This window comes from Rhincodon typus, chromosome 4 (assembly GCF_021869965.1).
Source record: "Rhincodon typus isolate 14 chromosome 4, sRhiTyp1.1, whole genome shotgun sequence".
Lineage (NCBI taxonomy): Eukaryota > Metazoa > Chordata > Chondrichthyes > Orectolobiformes > Rhincodontidae > Rhincodon > Rhincodon typus.
This window is the reverse complement of record NC_063335.1, coordinates 91,097,515-91,114,724: the sequence shown is the minus strand read 5'-3', so window position 1 is coordinate 91,114,724 and position 17,210 is coordinate 91,097,515. Positions and strand designations below refer to the sequence as shown.

Below are 17,210 nucleotides of genomic sequence, written 5' to 3'. Positions count from 1 at the left end.
TTTGATATGTTCAGTTGCTGCTGAAGGCAGTTAATTATATCCAGGATGTTGGAGTGAATTGGTTTCTCTCGAACCAGGTGCTAAACCGAGACTGATATTTATCTTCTCTGTATTGTTTGACTTCTGACTTTAGCTCTTTGAATCCAAGAGAGGTGTGATACAGTTTATACATTTTCTGTACATTAAAAATGGAATTCTCTCTTTGCATATTTGAGGACTTATTGGGATTTATTGCAGTATTTCCTCAGGCAAATGTCCATGGTCCTCACCATGACTCCCCAGGGCCCTTCCCATTGGAACATGGGAGCATTAGTCTTTGCACGTGTAAATCTCTTCTCTTTGAGTACATTGCTTACACTCCACATAACAGCACCAGCGTACTTGGCACTGACAGGGTCGCGTCACTACTCGGCTCTGAGTATTGTGTCCCCGACCACAGCAGATGCTCTCACAGTTCTTGTCCTTATAGCACTTGCGTGTTGCAGTGCCAGGTGAGTACTTGCTGGGCCGACAGAAGCTTGGTGAGTCATCAATGTAGACCAAGTCAGTAGTCCTTGGGATTTGATGTTGTTGGTGATGGGTAGCAGCAATGGCCTTTTTCGGTGGTGTAATCTCTCCTTCCCCAGTTGCTTCATTGGTCGTGCTGCCTACCTTGAGCGAGGTTTCATATTTCAACTTGAGCAATTTGCCAATCTCGTGGAAAGGGGACAGCTGCCTCCAGCACGTCTGAACAGTACAGGAACCAGAAACGCCGTGGCATTTGCAGGTGGTCTCCACGCCAGATTTGATAACCTGTAGGCATGACAGGAATACAGAAATCAGTCAGTTTTAAAAACATATATAACTGGGGACTCAACAGTAAGGATCAGATGAGAAGTAAACTTAGTTTCACAGAACTACACACCATTTGGCCCATTGTACCTATCTGGCTCTTTATCCTACTGTACTACTGTCTTTGATCTTTCTCCATAGCCCATGAAAATCCTGCTTTTCAAGGATCTACCCAATTCATTTTTTAAGCTAAATTTGCTTTCATAACATCGTGGTTTGCAATTCATAACAACTCAGTGTGAAGAAATGGCTCTTTCATCTCACTATTAGTTCTCTTGGTAATTATATTAATTCAGTGTCCTTTGGCTATTAATCTTTCTGCTAGTGGAAACCATTTCTCTCTACCCACTCTATCAAAACTGTTGCGTTAGCATTATCTCCATCCCAGCAGAAATTAGTTAATTCAATATAGGCAGAGAATCAAATGTTAGTGTTCTCTGGTCTGTGATTTGTCATTATGTCAAGGAGTACATTTGCTCCCTAATATAGTAGAATGGTCATATGCAAGGAGCAAATTTCATAAAATAGGTGTTCTCAATGATGCCTTGAGAATGGCCCGAATTCCCACTAAATATGTTAAATGTTTGGTGGTTGTGTCTACCTTTTCAGTAATTATTTATTCTCATTGGGTTTGTCTACTAGTTACATGTTGATCTTTTAAATTGCTTCTTTACTTCTCTGTACTTCAGTCTAAATGAAAGCTGCTAGATCTTCCATCTTTACTGTCTCACTGTATCTTCTCGCAAGACTTATTGACCAAAGGAGAACAATCCCAGCTTTTGTACCCTCTGCAAAATAATTGAAGTTCTCCATGCCTCCTGTAATTCTAGTAAGCATCCTCCAAGTCTTCTCCAAGGCTTTGACATCCTTTCTAAAGTGTAGTGCCCAGAATTGGATACAATATTCTAATTGTGATGTAACCTATGATTTATTAAAGTTTACCATAACTTCTTTAGAGAGGTTGCTGTAAAAAGACTACTTCATTTCAAAATATTTATGGCTGTAGTTTTTGTGGGAATTCTCCCTGTAGTCTACAGTTAATTTAACAGATTATTGGTGGAAGCATAAGTGGCCAGTTGTGCCAAATTTCTCCAGAGCTTCCAAAAAATCTGTCGAGGTTCAGTTTGTGCTCAGTAGTGAGAAATTTTTAACATCAGGAAATTAAACCTTGTCCATCTCAAATATTTTCAAGTTAAGTACAGGATGGTTAAAAGATTAAAATTCACTCTACCCTGCTACAACAAGAAACAGCTGCATTTATTTAGCATCTTTCATAACATCAAGGTGTCAAAAGCACTTCACAGCCAAGTAGATAGACTCCAACAGAGCAGCTATCCTATGCACGGTAATGTCTGAAAGTCAGCAGTGAGAAATGACTATTCAGTAATGGCCATTGAGAGAGTAATATTTGTTAAGCTGCCTGTGGATGTTCTTGTTTTGCTGTGACTTATGGCTACTTCATTTCTTATGTTCACATGAGGTTTTCATTTTCTTAAGTGAAATAAGTTTCATTTCTTTATAATCCTGTCAGCCTGGACTTGAATCAAATTCACCGAGATAGAAGACCAATGTCAGATTGACAACATAACCCACTCATTTTCAGAATAGAAGAAAGACAAAGATTCTAAGATCTTTCCAATTTCAGGATACAAGCCAACTTTTGTAAACACGTCGAAGTCCAAATCTGTTTCAAAATGACCAACTCACTCGCATTGACCTCAGTTTCAGCTTCTCATTCATTACTCAATCCCATCTCTTATGGAATCATTGAAAGATTACAGCACAGAAAGGGACCATTCAGTCTATCAGTTTGTGCCAGCTGTCCACAAGTACAATTCCAAACTCTTACCCCAACGCCCTCTAAACTGTTCCTTTTAAAAGTAATTATCCAGTTTACTTTTTAAAGGTACAGTTGAATCTGCCTTCACCACTCTCAGAGCAAATTCCAGATCTTACCAACTCATTGTGTAAAAATGTTTTCTTCATGTCGCCTGTGGTCCTTTTACCATTCATGTCACTTTGGTGTGCCCTACTTCTCGATCCTTCTACTAATATGATCAATTTCTCTCCATCCACTCTGTCCAGACTTCTCATGAACTTGACCTCTTCTATTGTACCTTCTTGTGTCTTCCCCAAGGAGAACAGCCCAAGTTTTCTCCAGTCTATGTACTCAAAGTTCCTAATCCTGTGAACCATTCTCCTAAATCTGTTCTGCACCTTCACTAAAGCCATCACTATCTTCCTAAAGTGTTGTTCATAAAACTGGACTGAACTGAGGCTGAATAGCAACATAGAAACAAAAGTAGGCTATTCAGCCCATTGAGCTTGTTGGACCATTTAGTATGATCTTGACTGATCAAACATTCCATTGCCTTTTACTCAGAAAATCCCATGACCTCTACCTTAGATATACTAAAACACTGAAATGCCATAGCCCTCTGAGATAGAGAATTTCAAAGATTCACCAGCCTCCAACTGAAATGAAATCTCCTCACCTCAGGCCTAAATCACACGTTAGACTTCTGTGACACTTAACAAGGACACCCAAGTGCCTTTGCATATCTATATTTTCCAATCTCTCACCATTTAAGAAGTACTCTGCACATCTGTTCTTTTTGCCAAAGGGGACAATCTCACATTTTTCCACATTACATTCTAACTGCCATATTTTTGTCCAATTACTAAGCCTGTCTAAATCCCCTCAAAAAACATCTTACAATTTCCCTCACAACACACATTCTTGCTTAACTTTGTATCATCAGCAAATTTGGAAATATTATATTTGGTCCCATGTCAAAATTATTGTATACATTATCAACATCTGGAGGTCAGAGTTCTGATCCTTTTGGTACCCCACTCGTCATAGTCTACCAATGCAAACATGGCCCAATTATTCTTACTCTCTGCTTTCTAACTTTTGGCCAATTCTTAATTCATGTCAGCACATTACCTCCTATACCATGTGCTTTAACTTTGACTCAGGTGACATTAAAAATATGGAGCTACAACTGAGTATTACTTCCAGGGGAATTTGTCAGTCTTATACAAATAATGAATTATGGGCACCTGTAAGATATTTGGACTCTCAATCCTACTCCACCATAAGAGCATGGCTAATGCTATAGTGACCTTATCTCTACATTGCTATTTATTTTATAACTTTAGACTCCCTTGTTAGTCAAGAATCTATCTACCTTTGCCTTAAAAATATTCAATAGCCCGGTCTCCCTTTCCATCATTGTCTGGGGAAGAACTCCTAAGACAGAAAACAAATCTCATCTTTACTTTAAATAGCTGGCACCTTATTTTTAGGCTGTCTACTCTAGTTGTAGTCTGTCCCACAAGATTGGCTGACCTTTCAGCACCCATCCTGTCGGGTCCCCTCAAGTTCATGCATTTTTCAATAAAGTCACCCCTCATTCTTCTTAACTCCAATGGATATGTGCTCAACCAATAAGATAATATCCATCTGCCCCCCTCGCTCCATCCCAGGAGTCAGTCGAGCAATGGAATTATTATATATCTACTGACCTTATATATCTAAATGGTAGAGGTTGCAGGTTCTAAGGTTGACTTGTTGAGTTGCTCTAGGGCAGTCACAGTGGGAGAGAGCTTGGAAATTTGAGGTTACACATCACTTACAAACTGGGTGACTGAAGTAAAGCTCACTACATCCTTTGTCAAGATAAATAGGTACGTGGGGCTGGGATATTATAACCATTACAGAAACATAGCTAAGGGAGGGACAGGACTGACAGCTTAATGTGCCAGTGTAGAGGTGCCTTAGGTGCGACAGAGGTTAGAGGAAATGGGGAGGGGGGAGTTGCATTTTTGATTAAGGGGGAGTAACACAGCAGGAGTAAAAGATGAAATAACTGAGGGATCATCCAGTGAGGCTTTGTGAATGGTGCTAAGAAATAAGAAGGGATAGTGATGGTATTGGGGTTGTACTATAGGCTCCCAAACAGTCAACGCTAAGTAGAGGAACAAATTTGCAGGGAAATTGTGGAGACTTGCAGAGAAATAGGGGTGTCATTGTGGGGGATTTTAATTTTCCTAACATAGACTGGGACTGCCATAGTGTTATGGGCTTAGATGGGGTGGAATTTGTTCAATGTGCTCAGGAAAGTTTCCTCAAGCAGTTTATAGAGGGTCCTACTCGGGAAGGGGCAAAACTCGACCTACTATTAGGAAATAGGGCAGGACAGGTGACTGAGGTGACAGTGGGGGAGCACTTTGGGACCAGTGACCATAGTTCTATTAATTTTGAAATAGTTATGAAGAAGGACAAAACAGGTCCACAAGTTCAAGTTCTAAATTGGGGCAAGGCAAATTTTGATGGAGCTTGAAGAGGCTGATTGGAGTCATTTGTTTGCAGGCAAATGGGGCCTCTGGCAAGTGGGAGGCCTTTAAAAGTGTGATAGCTGGAGTTCAAGGTCTATATGGTCCTGTGAGGGTGAAGGGCAAGATCGGCAGAAGTAGGGAACCCTGGATAACAAGAGATATTGAGGCTTTGGCCAGAAAAATGAAGGAGGCATGGCTCAGGAGCAGGCAGCTGGGATCAACAGAATCCATGGAGGTACATAGGGGATACAGGAGTTTACTGAAGAAGGAGATCAGGAGGATGAAAAGGGGGCATGAGATAGCTTTGGCTGAAAAGATTGGGGTGAATCTAAAGACATTCTTCAAGTATATTAAAGGAAAATGAATAACTAGAGAGAGAATAGGATCCCTCAAGGCCCAAGGTGGACATGTATGTGTGGAACTGCAAGAGATGGGCAAGGTCCTCAATGAATACTTCACCTCTGTGTTTACCATGGAGAAGGACAAGATGACTTGGGAACTTGGGGAAGTTAGTGATGATATCCTGGGAGCAATCCATATCATAGTAAAGGTGGTATTGGAAGTATTAGAATGTATGAAGGTGGATAAACCTCCTGGTCCAGATCAGATGTATCCAAAGAACCCTGTGAGAGGCTAGAGAAGAAATTACAGAGACCTTTGCTGATACATTTGCATCATCATTAGCCACAGGTGAAGTCCTGGAAGACTAATATTGTGCCCTTATTCAAAAAGGGCTGCAAAGAAAATCTTGGGTATTATAGACCCGTAAGCTTAACATATGTGGTAGGTAAGTTACTTGAGAAGATTCTGAGGGATAAGATGTACATGTAATTAGAAAGTCAGGGTTTGATTAAGAGTAGTCAGCATGGCCTCACAAATTTCTTACAGTTCTTTGATGAAGTGTATAAGATCATGACAGGCATGGATAGGGTGAATGCATAGTCTTTTTCCCAGGGTTTGGGGAAATCGAGGACTAGGTCACATTAGTTTAAGATAAGAGGGGAAAGAATACATGGGAACCTGAGGGGCAACTTTTTTATTTAAAAACGCAGAGGGTGGTATGCATATGGAATGAGCTGCCAACGAAAGTGGTTCAGGTGGGTACATTAGCATTTAAAAGGCATTTGGACGAATACATGAATAGGAAGGATATCACTGTCCTGTCTCCCTGTGACTCCACTTTCAGAGAACCATGCACCTGAACTCCAAGGTCCCTCTGTTCCACTACACTCCTTAAGGCCATTAGAAGGATATGAGCCAAGTGCAGGAAATGGGCTTAGCATGGACGGACATTTTGATCAGCATGGACCAGTTTGAGCCAAAGAGCCTGTCTCCATGCTATGACTCCATGACTCTGTAATAAGGAAGGGGCAATGAATGCAGCTTCTAAACAACTACCACACCCTGGGAACAGACACAAACATTAAATAGTTCTGTAGTGGAATCATTGCATCCTTTGGACTACACAGAAAGAAAAGTAACAAGTGCTCAAGCCTTTTGTTTGCACATAGAATTGTGAAAGTTCAATGCAAAAATATTGTTTATAAAATGCAGTCAACCTTGGTTTTGGGAACAAATGAGAAACTCTTATGATACCGAAGCATGTGAGCAGAAAATGAAAGCTGGCATAAATCAACAGAAATTCCACTCGCAATTACTTTGAATCTACATAGGTTTCTGATACTGAAACAGTTAATGTGGTGTGTGAACATTGAGTTTTATTTGCTGTCAAATTTACATTACTTCCCCTCTACCCCCATGCTCCCGATGGACTGCTCCACTGATGATGTCATGAGTTGACTCTCTGCCATGCTCTGTGTATTATCTGTTAACCCCATGACATCATCCAGTGGAAAAGTCTGTCTGAAAAACAGGGGAATAGCATTTGGCACAATGATTTAAGGTGTTGATCTGACATTTAGAAGACTTCGTTAACTAAAGGGGATATTCCCTTTAAATTTGCCCACCATTTATCTTTAGGCTATCAGAAAAATCAGAACAGAAGTAAGATATTAAGCACAAAAACTAATGCCCCCTTGCTCAAATTCCGTTGCTAGAGACAATCGTGTTGAATCTATCAAATCAGTGCACCGCTTCTCAAACTTCTAAACTCAAGTAAATACAAGCAAACTTCACATAGCTTGCCCTCAATTTAGCCCTATAAGGCCTGGTATCATTCTGGGAAATGAGCTCTGTATCCCACATCCCCCTGCAAGACTAGAAAATCATTCCTAATTTTTGATTAATGCAATATTCCAGCTAAGACATGACAAAGGCTTTTTACAACTGAAACATCACTCTCTCAAAGTTAAATTCAAAACTCCTTCAGATAAAGGCAAACATCCCATGAATCATTTTAGATCGATTTTATTTTGTCTTTGTCTGCTTTAATGATTTGCATACATGAACACACAAAACTTTTACAGCTCCTAGTCTTTCACCATTAAGAAAAATTCCAATTTGCTTTGCTCAGATCCAAAATACACTTCTCCATGTTGAACTCCATTTGTTACTCACTTCAGGTCTGTATACTTCCGTGCTCCTATATAGAGAATTGACCATGTGTTATGATTTGATTTGCCTACTGGTTGGAGACCTCAGTCAGCTCCATGGGAGAGGCTCAATGAATGTAACTGGGTCTTGGAAGGACAAAAACAGGGACAGAGAGAACACTCACCTCTGCCCAGCCCCCACCAGTGTGCTGCTGAACAGAGGCCTATCGTGGTGACGCACCAACAGCAGATGCAAGATCAACAAGGGACCTCAGACTAAAAGTGAGGTCAGCGTTGTCAAGAGAGCATCATGAAGAGGGGGAGCTGAACCATTGGAGACAGTGGCAGGGACTGGCTTTCAGCTGTCAAATCCTTCCCCAGTCTCCAGATTCTTGATCAGGCACTGAATACTTCGTAACAAGGGGACTGCTGCCTGAGAAAAAGTGACAAACCTAACAGGACTGCTTTTGGGAGATACAGGAGAATTATGCCCTCTAATCCCAAATCATCCCTAAGTTGCAGTGGGCTCGGATATAATTGGTATCAATTAGCTTGTCAATGAGTTCAATTGACATCTGTGTGAGGAGATAGAATCCCTGTATCAGGCCCTTCCCACCTCCAATTTCACCCAATGTGGGTTCTCCAGCACAAATTGTCTCCAACTCCTACAACCATGCCCATTCCAAAAAACTCTTAAATTCTGCTCAAAATGTCTGGATTGCCAGTCCAGTGCCATAGACAAGGAGAGTTCTTAATGCTATCTCTCTCATCAGTTGGATGAGGAAATGTTTTTTCATTCAGAGGACAGTAGTTGTCTGGAATTTGCTGCTCAAATTTGATGGTTCAGGCAGAAACCCTCAAAAAGGAATCTCAATCTACACTTGAAGTGTGGTCACTTGCAAGTGGGCATCTAGTTTATTCAGTTGGCACAAACACAAGGGATTGAACATTCCCTTTCTGTAACTTTTCTATGTTTCTAGTTACAACACAATTGGCTATACTAAAACTTTCACTGTCCTACCTTATCAGGGATTCTAAGTGCAGGTAGACCAAGGGTCCTGGTGCTACCTAACCTGATTCTAATGATAGACTTCTTGCTTTTGAGTAAGGAGGATGTGGGTTTATTGTCTTCTCCACAGCATGACCTCAAAAGTCAAGACACTCCAGGGCATATTGAATGAATAAACGAATGAATGGTGTTATAGTCATATGTATTTTACAGTGTGAAATACAATAAAATACAATGAAAAGCTTCCATTCGTTGCAACGACATGGCGCCATTTTGATAGCATTAAGAATAAGAGGAAATAAGAGATGGTATAGCTTAAAGAGAAGTCCATCCACATTCGGGTTCAGAGATGGCTTAGAATCACCACCAGCTCACCGCTGTCCACGCTGGACCCAACTAAAGTCAAAGTTATCAATCCTCAGGCACCATCTTTTTCCACTGGGCTGACTCATGTCCACCACTGTTTTGCCACTGTCTGTGCCTTGAAGAACTGAGACACTGTGGAAGGAGCTGTCTTTCAGATGAGGTGCTAAACTAAGGTCCAGACTGCCCTCTCATGTGGGCATGAAAAGTACCATGGCACTACATAAAAGACGAGTTGTCCCAGACGACCTGGCCAGCATTTATTTCTCAGTCAATACCATAAAAACAGATTATCTGAACACTATCACACTGCTATTTGAGTGGGTTTGCTGGGTGACTGTTGTTCCGTAGATCAGGCAAAAGTGGCAGTTATTTTGCATTCAGTAAAATGCTGCAATCAACATTGAAATGAACACATCCAATTAGATTAAATGGTTGGTGGAGGAATGTTGGTCAGGGTAAGTTCCGTATCTTATTTGAAGAAAGTCATGGCTTACCAGCAATCCACCTGGTCCACTGGAACAGGCCCACTGGACTGTGGTTTAATATGGTATCAGCAACATTGTGTCTTCAATATTGCTGAAATCCCTCAGCACATTAATGTAATGTCAGGTCAGATTGTGAACTCAAACTCTTCATATGGGAATTAAGTCCATGACCTTCTGGACCTGAGAGGAGAGCGCTTTCAACTGAGCCAAGATGACACATATGTATCAGTTGTGCCAAACACGCTGCCAGGCCACCATCAATACTACTATAAACGAGTCCATAGAAACTGACAGAGATGAATGGAGCTCTTTTCAGTCATCACTTCTGCTCTCCCTCTCTGGCAACACTGGGCCTTCAACTGGCGCTGTCTCACTGAGAAGTTGGATAGAAATCCAATTGTGCAACCGGCTACAGACAGTGTATATTCCCTTGCTATTCCATTGAATAGCATTAAGCCACTGAAATACTCGGGCATTAATGAAGAATTGTGTGGCTATCAATCGGGGACTGACTTTGACAAGACCATCAAAGGGAAATAAAACTCAGGAACACATTTACTTTTTTTTAAAAAATAATTCATTCTGGCAATATGAACATCATTGGCAAGGCCAGTATAAGTTGACCGTGCCCAGTTTCCGTGACTGAGTGGTTTGTCAGACAGTTTAGAGTCAATCACGTTGATGCAGGACTGAAATCACACATAGGCTAGATGGGTAAGAACAGCTAATTTCCTTGTCTAAAAGGTTAAAAGCGAATAGTTGAGGCTATTACACGCCTAATGGACAAGGGAGTCAAGGGTTACGGTGGGACATACAGGAAAATGGAGTTGCGATCACAACCTGAACAGCCGTGATCTTATTCAATGGTGAAACAAACATGAATAACAAAAGGCTTGAATGGCCTGCATCTGCTCCTATGTGCCTGTAAAACAGGCTTACAACTTCATGGTCACCTTTATAGATATGATAAAGTTTTAATTGGCAGAATTGTTTAAAACTAAACTTAAAGTCTCAAACTGCTTTGGCCTAATTGTGACAGAGATAGTAGGAACTGCCGATGCTGGAGAATCTGAGATAACAAGGTGTACAGCTGGATGAACACAGCAGGCCAAGCAGCATCAGAGGAGCAGGAAAGCTGATGTTTCAGGGAAGAAGGGTCTCAACCCGAAATGTCAGCTTTCCTGCTCCTCTGATGCTGCTTGGCCTAATTGTGAGCTCACATTCCCCAAGTACTTCGTCCAGACCTCTCAAATATTTAGCCCAGGAAACAGCTACACTCTACTTAAAACAAATAAAAAAAAAGTAAGTGCATTCTATTTAGTGCAGTTGGGGGACAAAATATCACTGGTACAGTAATGTGTGTTCATCTGAGGGTAAAGGTTTTTCATCATCGTGAAAACTTGGGCCTAGATCATGTGCTGTACTGGCAGCCTCTTAGGCTCTTCCCGGATCACCCAACATAACTCCTAATCCACCCGTGCTCCCCCCCCCATCCATCTGACTGAAAATTGGCTATTTAGGTAACCACTTCTAAAGGTCTGCTTGCAAAGCCAGGATTTCTCCCAACATGGCTCACCCGACCCGAGAACAGAAACCAGGGTTCGAGAGTGTTCAATGCAAACATAGATCATTGAAATGCGAAAAGGTTCACCTCCAGCTGCAATATTTCTGACCTTGATGGACACAATAAATAAACAAAGGCAAAGAGAGACTTGGGTTGGAATGTGTGCAAAGCCATCTCAGAAATAGATTAGAAAGGCTGGCATTTTTTTTTCCACTGGAGTGTAGGAAATTGAGAGGTAACCTTTTTGAGGTTTATAAAATCATGAAGGGCACAGGTAAGGTGAATAACAAGGGTATTTTCCCTAGGGTGGGGGAGTGCAGAACCAAAGGGCATATTTTTAAGATAAGAGGATGAAGATTTAAAAAGGACATGAGGGTAACTTTTTTTAAACACAGAGTGGTTCGTGTGAGGAATGAGAAATTAGTTGATGCAGGTACAGTTACAACATTTAAAAGACATTTGGATAAGTTCATGAATAGGAAGAGTTTGGAGCGATATGGGCCAAATGCAGGCAGGTGGGACTAGTTTAGTTTGGGAACGTGGTTGGCATGGACTCGTTAGACCAAAGGGTCTGTTTCCGTGCCGTATGACTCTACGACATGCAGAGCTCTTGTTGGAGATTTGATCTGTTCTGAGTGAGCTGTTCATCTGTGGGTGGTCTACAGTTCTAATTCCATGATTAAACACAGGAGAGTTGGATTTCTGAGTGCCTACTCCTAAGCAAAGACTAGAGGCCTTTACCTGGAAGTGAGCATGGGCTATTGGTTAATGAGATGTGGTGCTTTGGAGAGATAACACATGATGCACAGTAGTTGTGTTAGCATTCTACAGCAACCCACAATGTTTTGATAAGGAATGTAAAAAAATTGGAGTGTATATGTGTATACATACACACACAAAAAATATATAAATATGAGCATTGTGTTAAGCTATCACTATGTCAGTAAGGTTAAAGAAATCATAGACTGAACGTTGAGACATTTACACCTCAGACTGCCATTAACTCAAGTCCTGAATTAGAAATGACTTTCAGTTACACTGGGATTAATGCTTCTTTGCAGCTGCCTTTTTCTCAGGGAAAGAACAGAATGAGAGAGTGTACTTGGGAGGAGAAAAGACTTTTTTTTCCACAAATCATTCTTTGAGAGCTGGAATTCAACCTTGACACAAAAAAAAACTGAAGAGGATCTTCTTAATTGCCTCATCCGCACTCCAGACAAGCCCCTCATTCAAAAAGAGTTAAAACTCATTGAAAGTACTTATAGGCATTCAAACCCAGAGCATCTGTGCTGCATAGTATTAGTTTATGCCTTTCCTCACGCTCTTAAGACAAAATAAATGTGTGAGAAGCAAACAGGGAGAGGACAAAAAGAACACTCATGGATTGATTAGAAAAATATAGAGAGAAGTACAGTGTTAGAAAAATGGACATAGAGAGAAATGAAGAATCAGCAAGATGAAAGAACTATAGGCAAGATGGAAAGAGGGCTACAGAGGAATTTTTAAAGAGGGCAGAATTTTCTTTTATTTTTGAGGCTGTTGTGTATATGGACCAAACTGCAGGAGCAAATTCTGCATGGAGATGGGTCAGATTTTATCAACAAATTACATCCCTGTTGACACGTGTGTGCAGATAAAAAGCCAAATTCTATGGCCAGGAAGTTCTGTCCCCTACTGCAACCTTTTCGGGTCCAAAGTTAATGTGCAACATTTAAAAGGCACTGGGACAGCTTTTCACTCTTTGCACTCCAGCAGGATCAGTCAATCTCTGCTCATCAACACCCACTTACCCCCAGAGATATCAGAGACCTGGCAAAAAGCAGTGTCATACTTTAGCGACACCTTCCTAGAGAGACTGTCCAAGAGAGAAGGGTAGATTCTATTTCCTAACATTGGCAACAGAAGGCCAGTCTGACTGATGAAGGCAGCCTGGGCTGAGGTAGCTCCAGAGGGCAGCACCCATGGAAGACTCAAAAGAATCTGGATTTAGTGCTACTAGCAGATCTACTGTCCTCTGCCAGAACCTACCACTGTCTACTCAATCTTTTATACCCCTGTAAATGTCAATGAGCATTAGAAGGTTGACACTTCAGAGGACTGTCACACAGGAGGTTGGGTTCCAGGCACCTGAGCCAGGGTTTCACCCTAACAACACAAAAGGAGCATCAACATTCAGCAGTTCATGCACCATCAGGTCACTGACCTTTTCATTACAACAAGCAGAATGTACACATCTGATAGCCTTTCACCAAAGGCTTGCATGGAACAAGGACATCTTGTACTGGGGTCACAGTCTTAGAATACGAGAATTCTCTGCTACAGAAAGCCGTTGAGGCCAAAACATCCAATGTTTTCAAGAAGGGGTTAGATATAGTTCATAGGGATAAAGAGATCAAAGGGTATGGGGAGAAAACAGGAACAGGGTTCTGAGTTCAGCCATGATAAAATTGAATGGTGGAGCAGGCTCGAAGGGCCAAATAGGCTACTCCTACTTTCTTTGTTTCTATTATGCAATTACAAAAGACGGTCTTTTAAGTTGAGTCCCCTTTTCAGTTTGGTCCCACTTGTCTGACCCAGTAAGGTTTGCTGGTGTCAGCTAGCATGACTGTCTCACTTGGGCTGTCTTGTAAGCCCACACAGGCTTCACTTTAAATAGTTATCAAAAACAACAAGAACTGCATTTGATTGACACTTTGAGCTGATTAATATGGAGAGGCTTCACCCTGAAACTAAGCTCTTGTACATTGAAACACTTTGGTTATGAAGGAGCCAAGTAACTGAAGACATTGGCCTCAGAGCTTGAAGAAAGAGTTTAGCCCACCAGGAGGAAGCCTCATTTATGTTAGATATAGTTGGGTTTATCATTGAAGGAGTATTTCCCATTTGTGGCAAACAAGACTGCGCTGAGGAACATAATTTTGACTGTGTGAACTATTTCTAACATTGCATGATGGGTAGGCGGTATTATCGCTAGGCTATTAATCCAGAGACCCAAGTAATGTTTTGCAGACCTGGGTTCGAATCCTGCCATGGCAGATGGTGGAATTTGAATTCAATAATGATCTGGAATTTAAAACATTGCCAATTGTCAGGAAAAACCCCATCTGGTTCACTAATGTCCCTTTAGGGAGGGAAATCTGTCACCCTTACCTGGTCTGGCCTACATGCGATTCCAGACCCACAACAACATGTTCGAGTCGTAACTGCCCTCTGGGCAGATTGGGATGGGCAATAAATGCTGGTTTAGCCACCAAAGCCCACATCCCATGAATGAATTTTTTTAAAAATGAAAGCAAAACAGGTTCTTGATCATGAAAACTAGGAAGGTGACCAGCCTGAGAGGTTCTACAAACTTAGCAGCAAACCTTTAACATGCTATTGGGAATCTTAAAGCATGTCTCCCACCCAATTAGTTTCCCTACCCCCACTTCTAAAAGCTCTGGGCTGGCCTGGAATTACCTCCCAAAATGATGGAGAAATAAAAAAAGAAAGCAGAAACACAGGAGGGGTAGCGAAAGACACAGAAATGAAGTGCAACAGATGGAGAACCGGAGACAAAGAGAGACACAGGAAGATTGAAAGATAGAGCAAAACATTGAGACAGGATACAGAAATGAAAAGCATACAAAGTGAAAGAGGAAAATCTAAGGAGACATGCAGTTCAAATGAGGAAGAAAGACACACAGAAGTAGAAAAACAAGGGAATGGTTTAACGGAAAACGAGGGAAAAGAAAAAAAAAATCAGAAGGTAGAGAAAACAAGTAAAGGTTGAGAAAGAATTTGGAAGAAAAGGAAGCAGAGAATTCCAGCTGGCTGCTCCAGTATTGAATTTCACTTCCTGATTATATACACCTGCCCAATTTGTTTGAAAAATGATCATTTTCTCTTAAAGCAATGTGAGTAGAAGAGACTGGCAGAAGCCAGCTTGCCCAGTCTGTGGGAAAGATGGGCCCTCTGAGCTGGCTCATCATTTTTGCGGTGATGGAAAATTGAGATACCGGAGGTGGGATTCACAAAAATGTGACTGCTCCATAGACTGGGTTAGACATTTGCCTCCACGTCAGTCGGTCATGGGTTCACATCCCACTCCAGAGATCTGAGCACAAAGCCTCGACTGATACTTTAGCACAGCACTGTCTAAGGTGTCACTTTTCGGTGGGATGTTAAAGCAAAGCTTTTTCCGCCTTCTCAAGTGAATGTAAAGGTTCACATGGCACTATTTTGAAAAACAACGAGAGTTCTCATCAGTATCATTCACAGGATTTGAGCTCTGATCAACATTTCTGAAAAATTTCTTATTATTGTTTGTGGAACCCTGCTGCTCACAAGTTAGCTTCCACATTTCCTAGATTACTGTGAATACACTTCATTGACTACAGAACATTTGAGAAGTCCTGAAGCCATGAAAGGCATTACATAAGCACAAGATTTTCAAAACTTCCTATCTCTGGCATTGAGGTTTATGTTGAAAATAATGGAAAGAATATTCAATTACATAGACCGTAGGGCAACCTAAAGTGCTTTACAGCCAATAAAGTCTGCTAGAGGTGCAGTTACTGTAGTGATTAGTGCACAGCAAGGTCCAAAAATAGCAATGAGACGGTGACTAGAGATTCAGTTACAAAGATAATGTTTTAGTAATAATGGTAGACTGATAAATATTGGCCAGATCACTGCTCTTACTAGAATGGACTTAAGGCTATAATCAGATCAGCCATGATCTTATTGAATGGTGGAGCAGACTAAATAGTCTACTTATGCTCTTATTTCTTATGATCTGATTGTGTTTTGTTTTTACTATGATGTAGGTATACTGAGCATATTCTTTAGGCTCAAAAAAAAAGGTATATCTTTTTATAGCATTTTTATACCATTGGCATCATTGGTAAAGCTCCATGCCTCAAAGGTGGTATACATTGCCCATTCCTAGTTGCCCTGAGAAAGTAAGTGGACCTCTTCAGAATCACTAAAGCCCTTGCTAAGGATCTTCCTTTACTTCCTCAAAATAATTAGTGAACAATTTGGGTTTTTACAGTTACCTAATACCTAGCCCAAATACCAGACCATTTTTTAAAATACTAACATTTATTTTGAAATGGAATTCAAATTCTCAAATGGCCATGGTGGGGAGTTCTATATTGTAATTAATCCAGGCCGCGGGATTATTACCCCACGAGTAAAACCACAATATTACCGCAAATCATCATAGCAGCAGCAAAAGAAAAGAACATGGGTCAATCCTGTTCCCAGAATAAATAAACCACCTCATTTATACTTGTGCAGCAAACTGGAAGAGAAGTGCAGTTACTTACAGTAAGCACCCTCAACAGAAAGTGGCAAATTGCTCACTTTGTGAACCTACATTTATTTAATGACCAAAAGCTTTTTCAGTTTGTATCCTTACAACTGTGTGACCGAGTCAGAGAGAATAATATTCATTCTCTCCTTTCTGGGCTGGATTTCAGCAGAGGTCCCAGAGGCGATAGGCCAGTATTCCAACCACCTACACCACCCAGTCTGAAGTTAACAAGACTTTTTTCTTAAAATGTCAACGGTCTGTAAAACCAAAGATTCAGATGTAGCTCAGTGACTCAAAGGTGGAATAAGTAAAACTTAACAAGTATCCAACTATATGCATGCACATTCAATCTCAAGTGTCAAAACACAGTTCAAGAAAGGTTACCTCCAACATCAATATAACCGAAGTGAACTCAATGCAATGTTGAACTTAACATTTGCTTTTGCACTAACTAATATAACCAAGTGCAGTTCTTCTCTGTTGTGATCCACTGACTTACTGCAGGCTAAGGATCAAATCCAAGATTCTCCTGGTCAACATGACTCAGGAACAAGTGAGCCATCACAGGAACGAGTAAATAATAGGGGTCACACTGATCATGGATAGGACTGCAAAACTGGGAGGTCTGATCACATGACATCCTGCCTGAAATAGCCTCCTGGCCCGTCAATTTGACACAATGTTAATAATAGGCAGTACAATACCCACAATCTTCACTTTGGCCAACATTTACACCTGAACTAACATCACTAAAACATTTTTCTGAAGAAGGGTCTAGGCCCGAAACGTCAGCCTTCCTGCTCCTCTGATGCTGCTTGGC

At 41.1% G+C, this 17,210-nt stretch overlaps 1 protein-coding gene across 1 annotated transcript in view; it reads right to left on the bottom strand.

The window, feature by feature from the left end:
• Window positions 1-209: 209 nt before the first annotated feature.
• wnt9a (wingless-type MMTV integration site family, member 9A) overlaps window positions 210-17,210 on the bottom strand; it is a 73,047-nt gene continuing 56,046 nt past the window's right edge. The window contains exon 4 of the mRNA XM_048596421.1: window positions 210-792. Within this exon, the coding sequence (XP_048452378.1) occupies window positions 310-792 (483 nt within the window). The 3' untranslated portion in view covers window positions 210-309. The remainder of the gene's footprint in view (window positions 793-17,210) is intronic.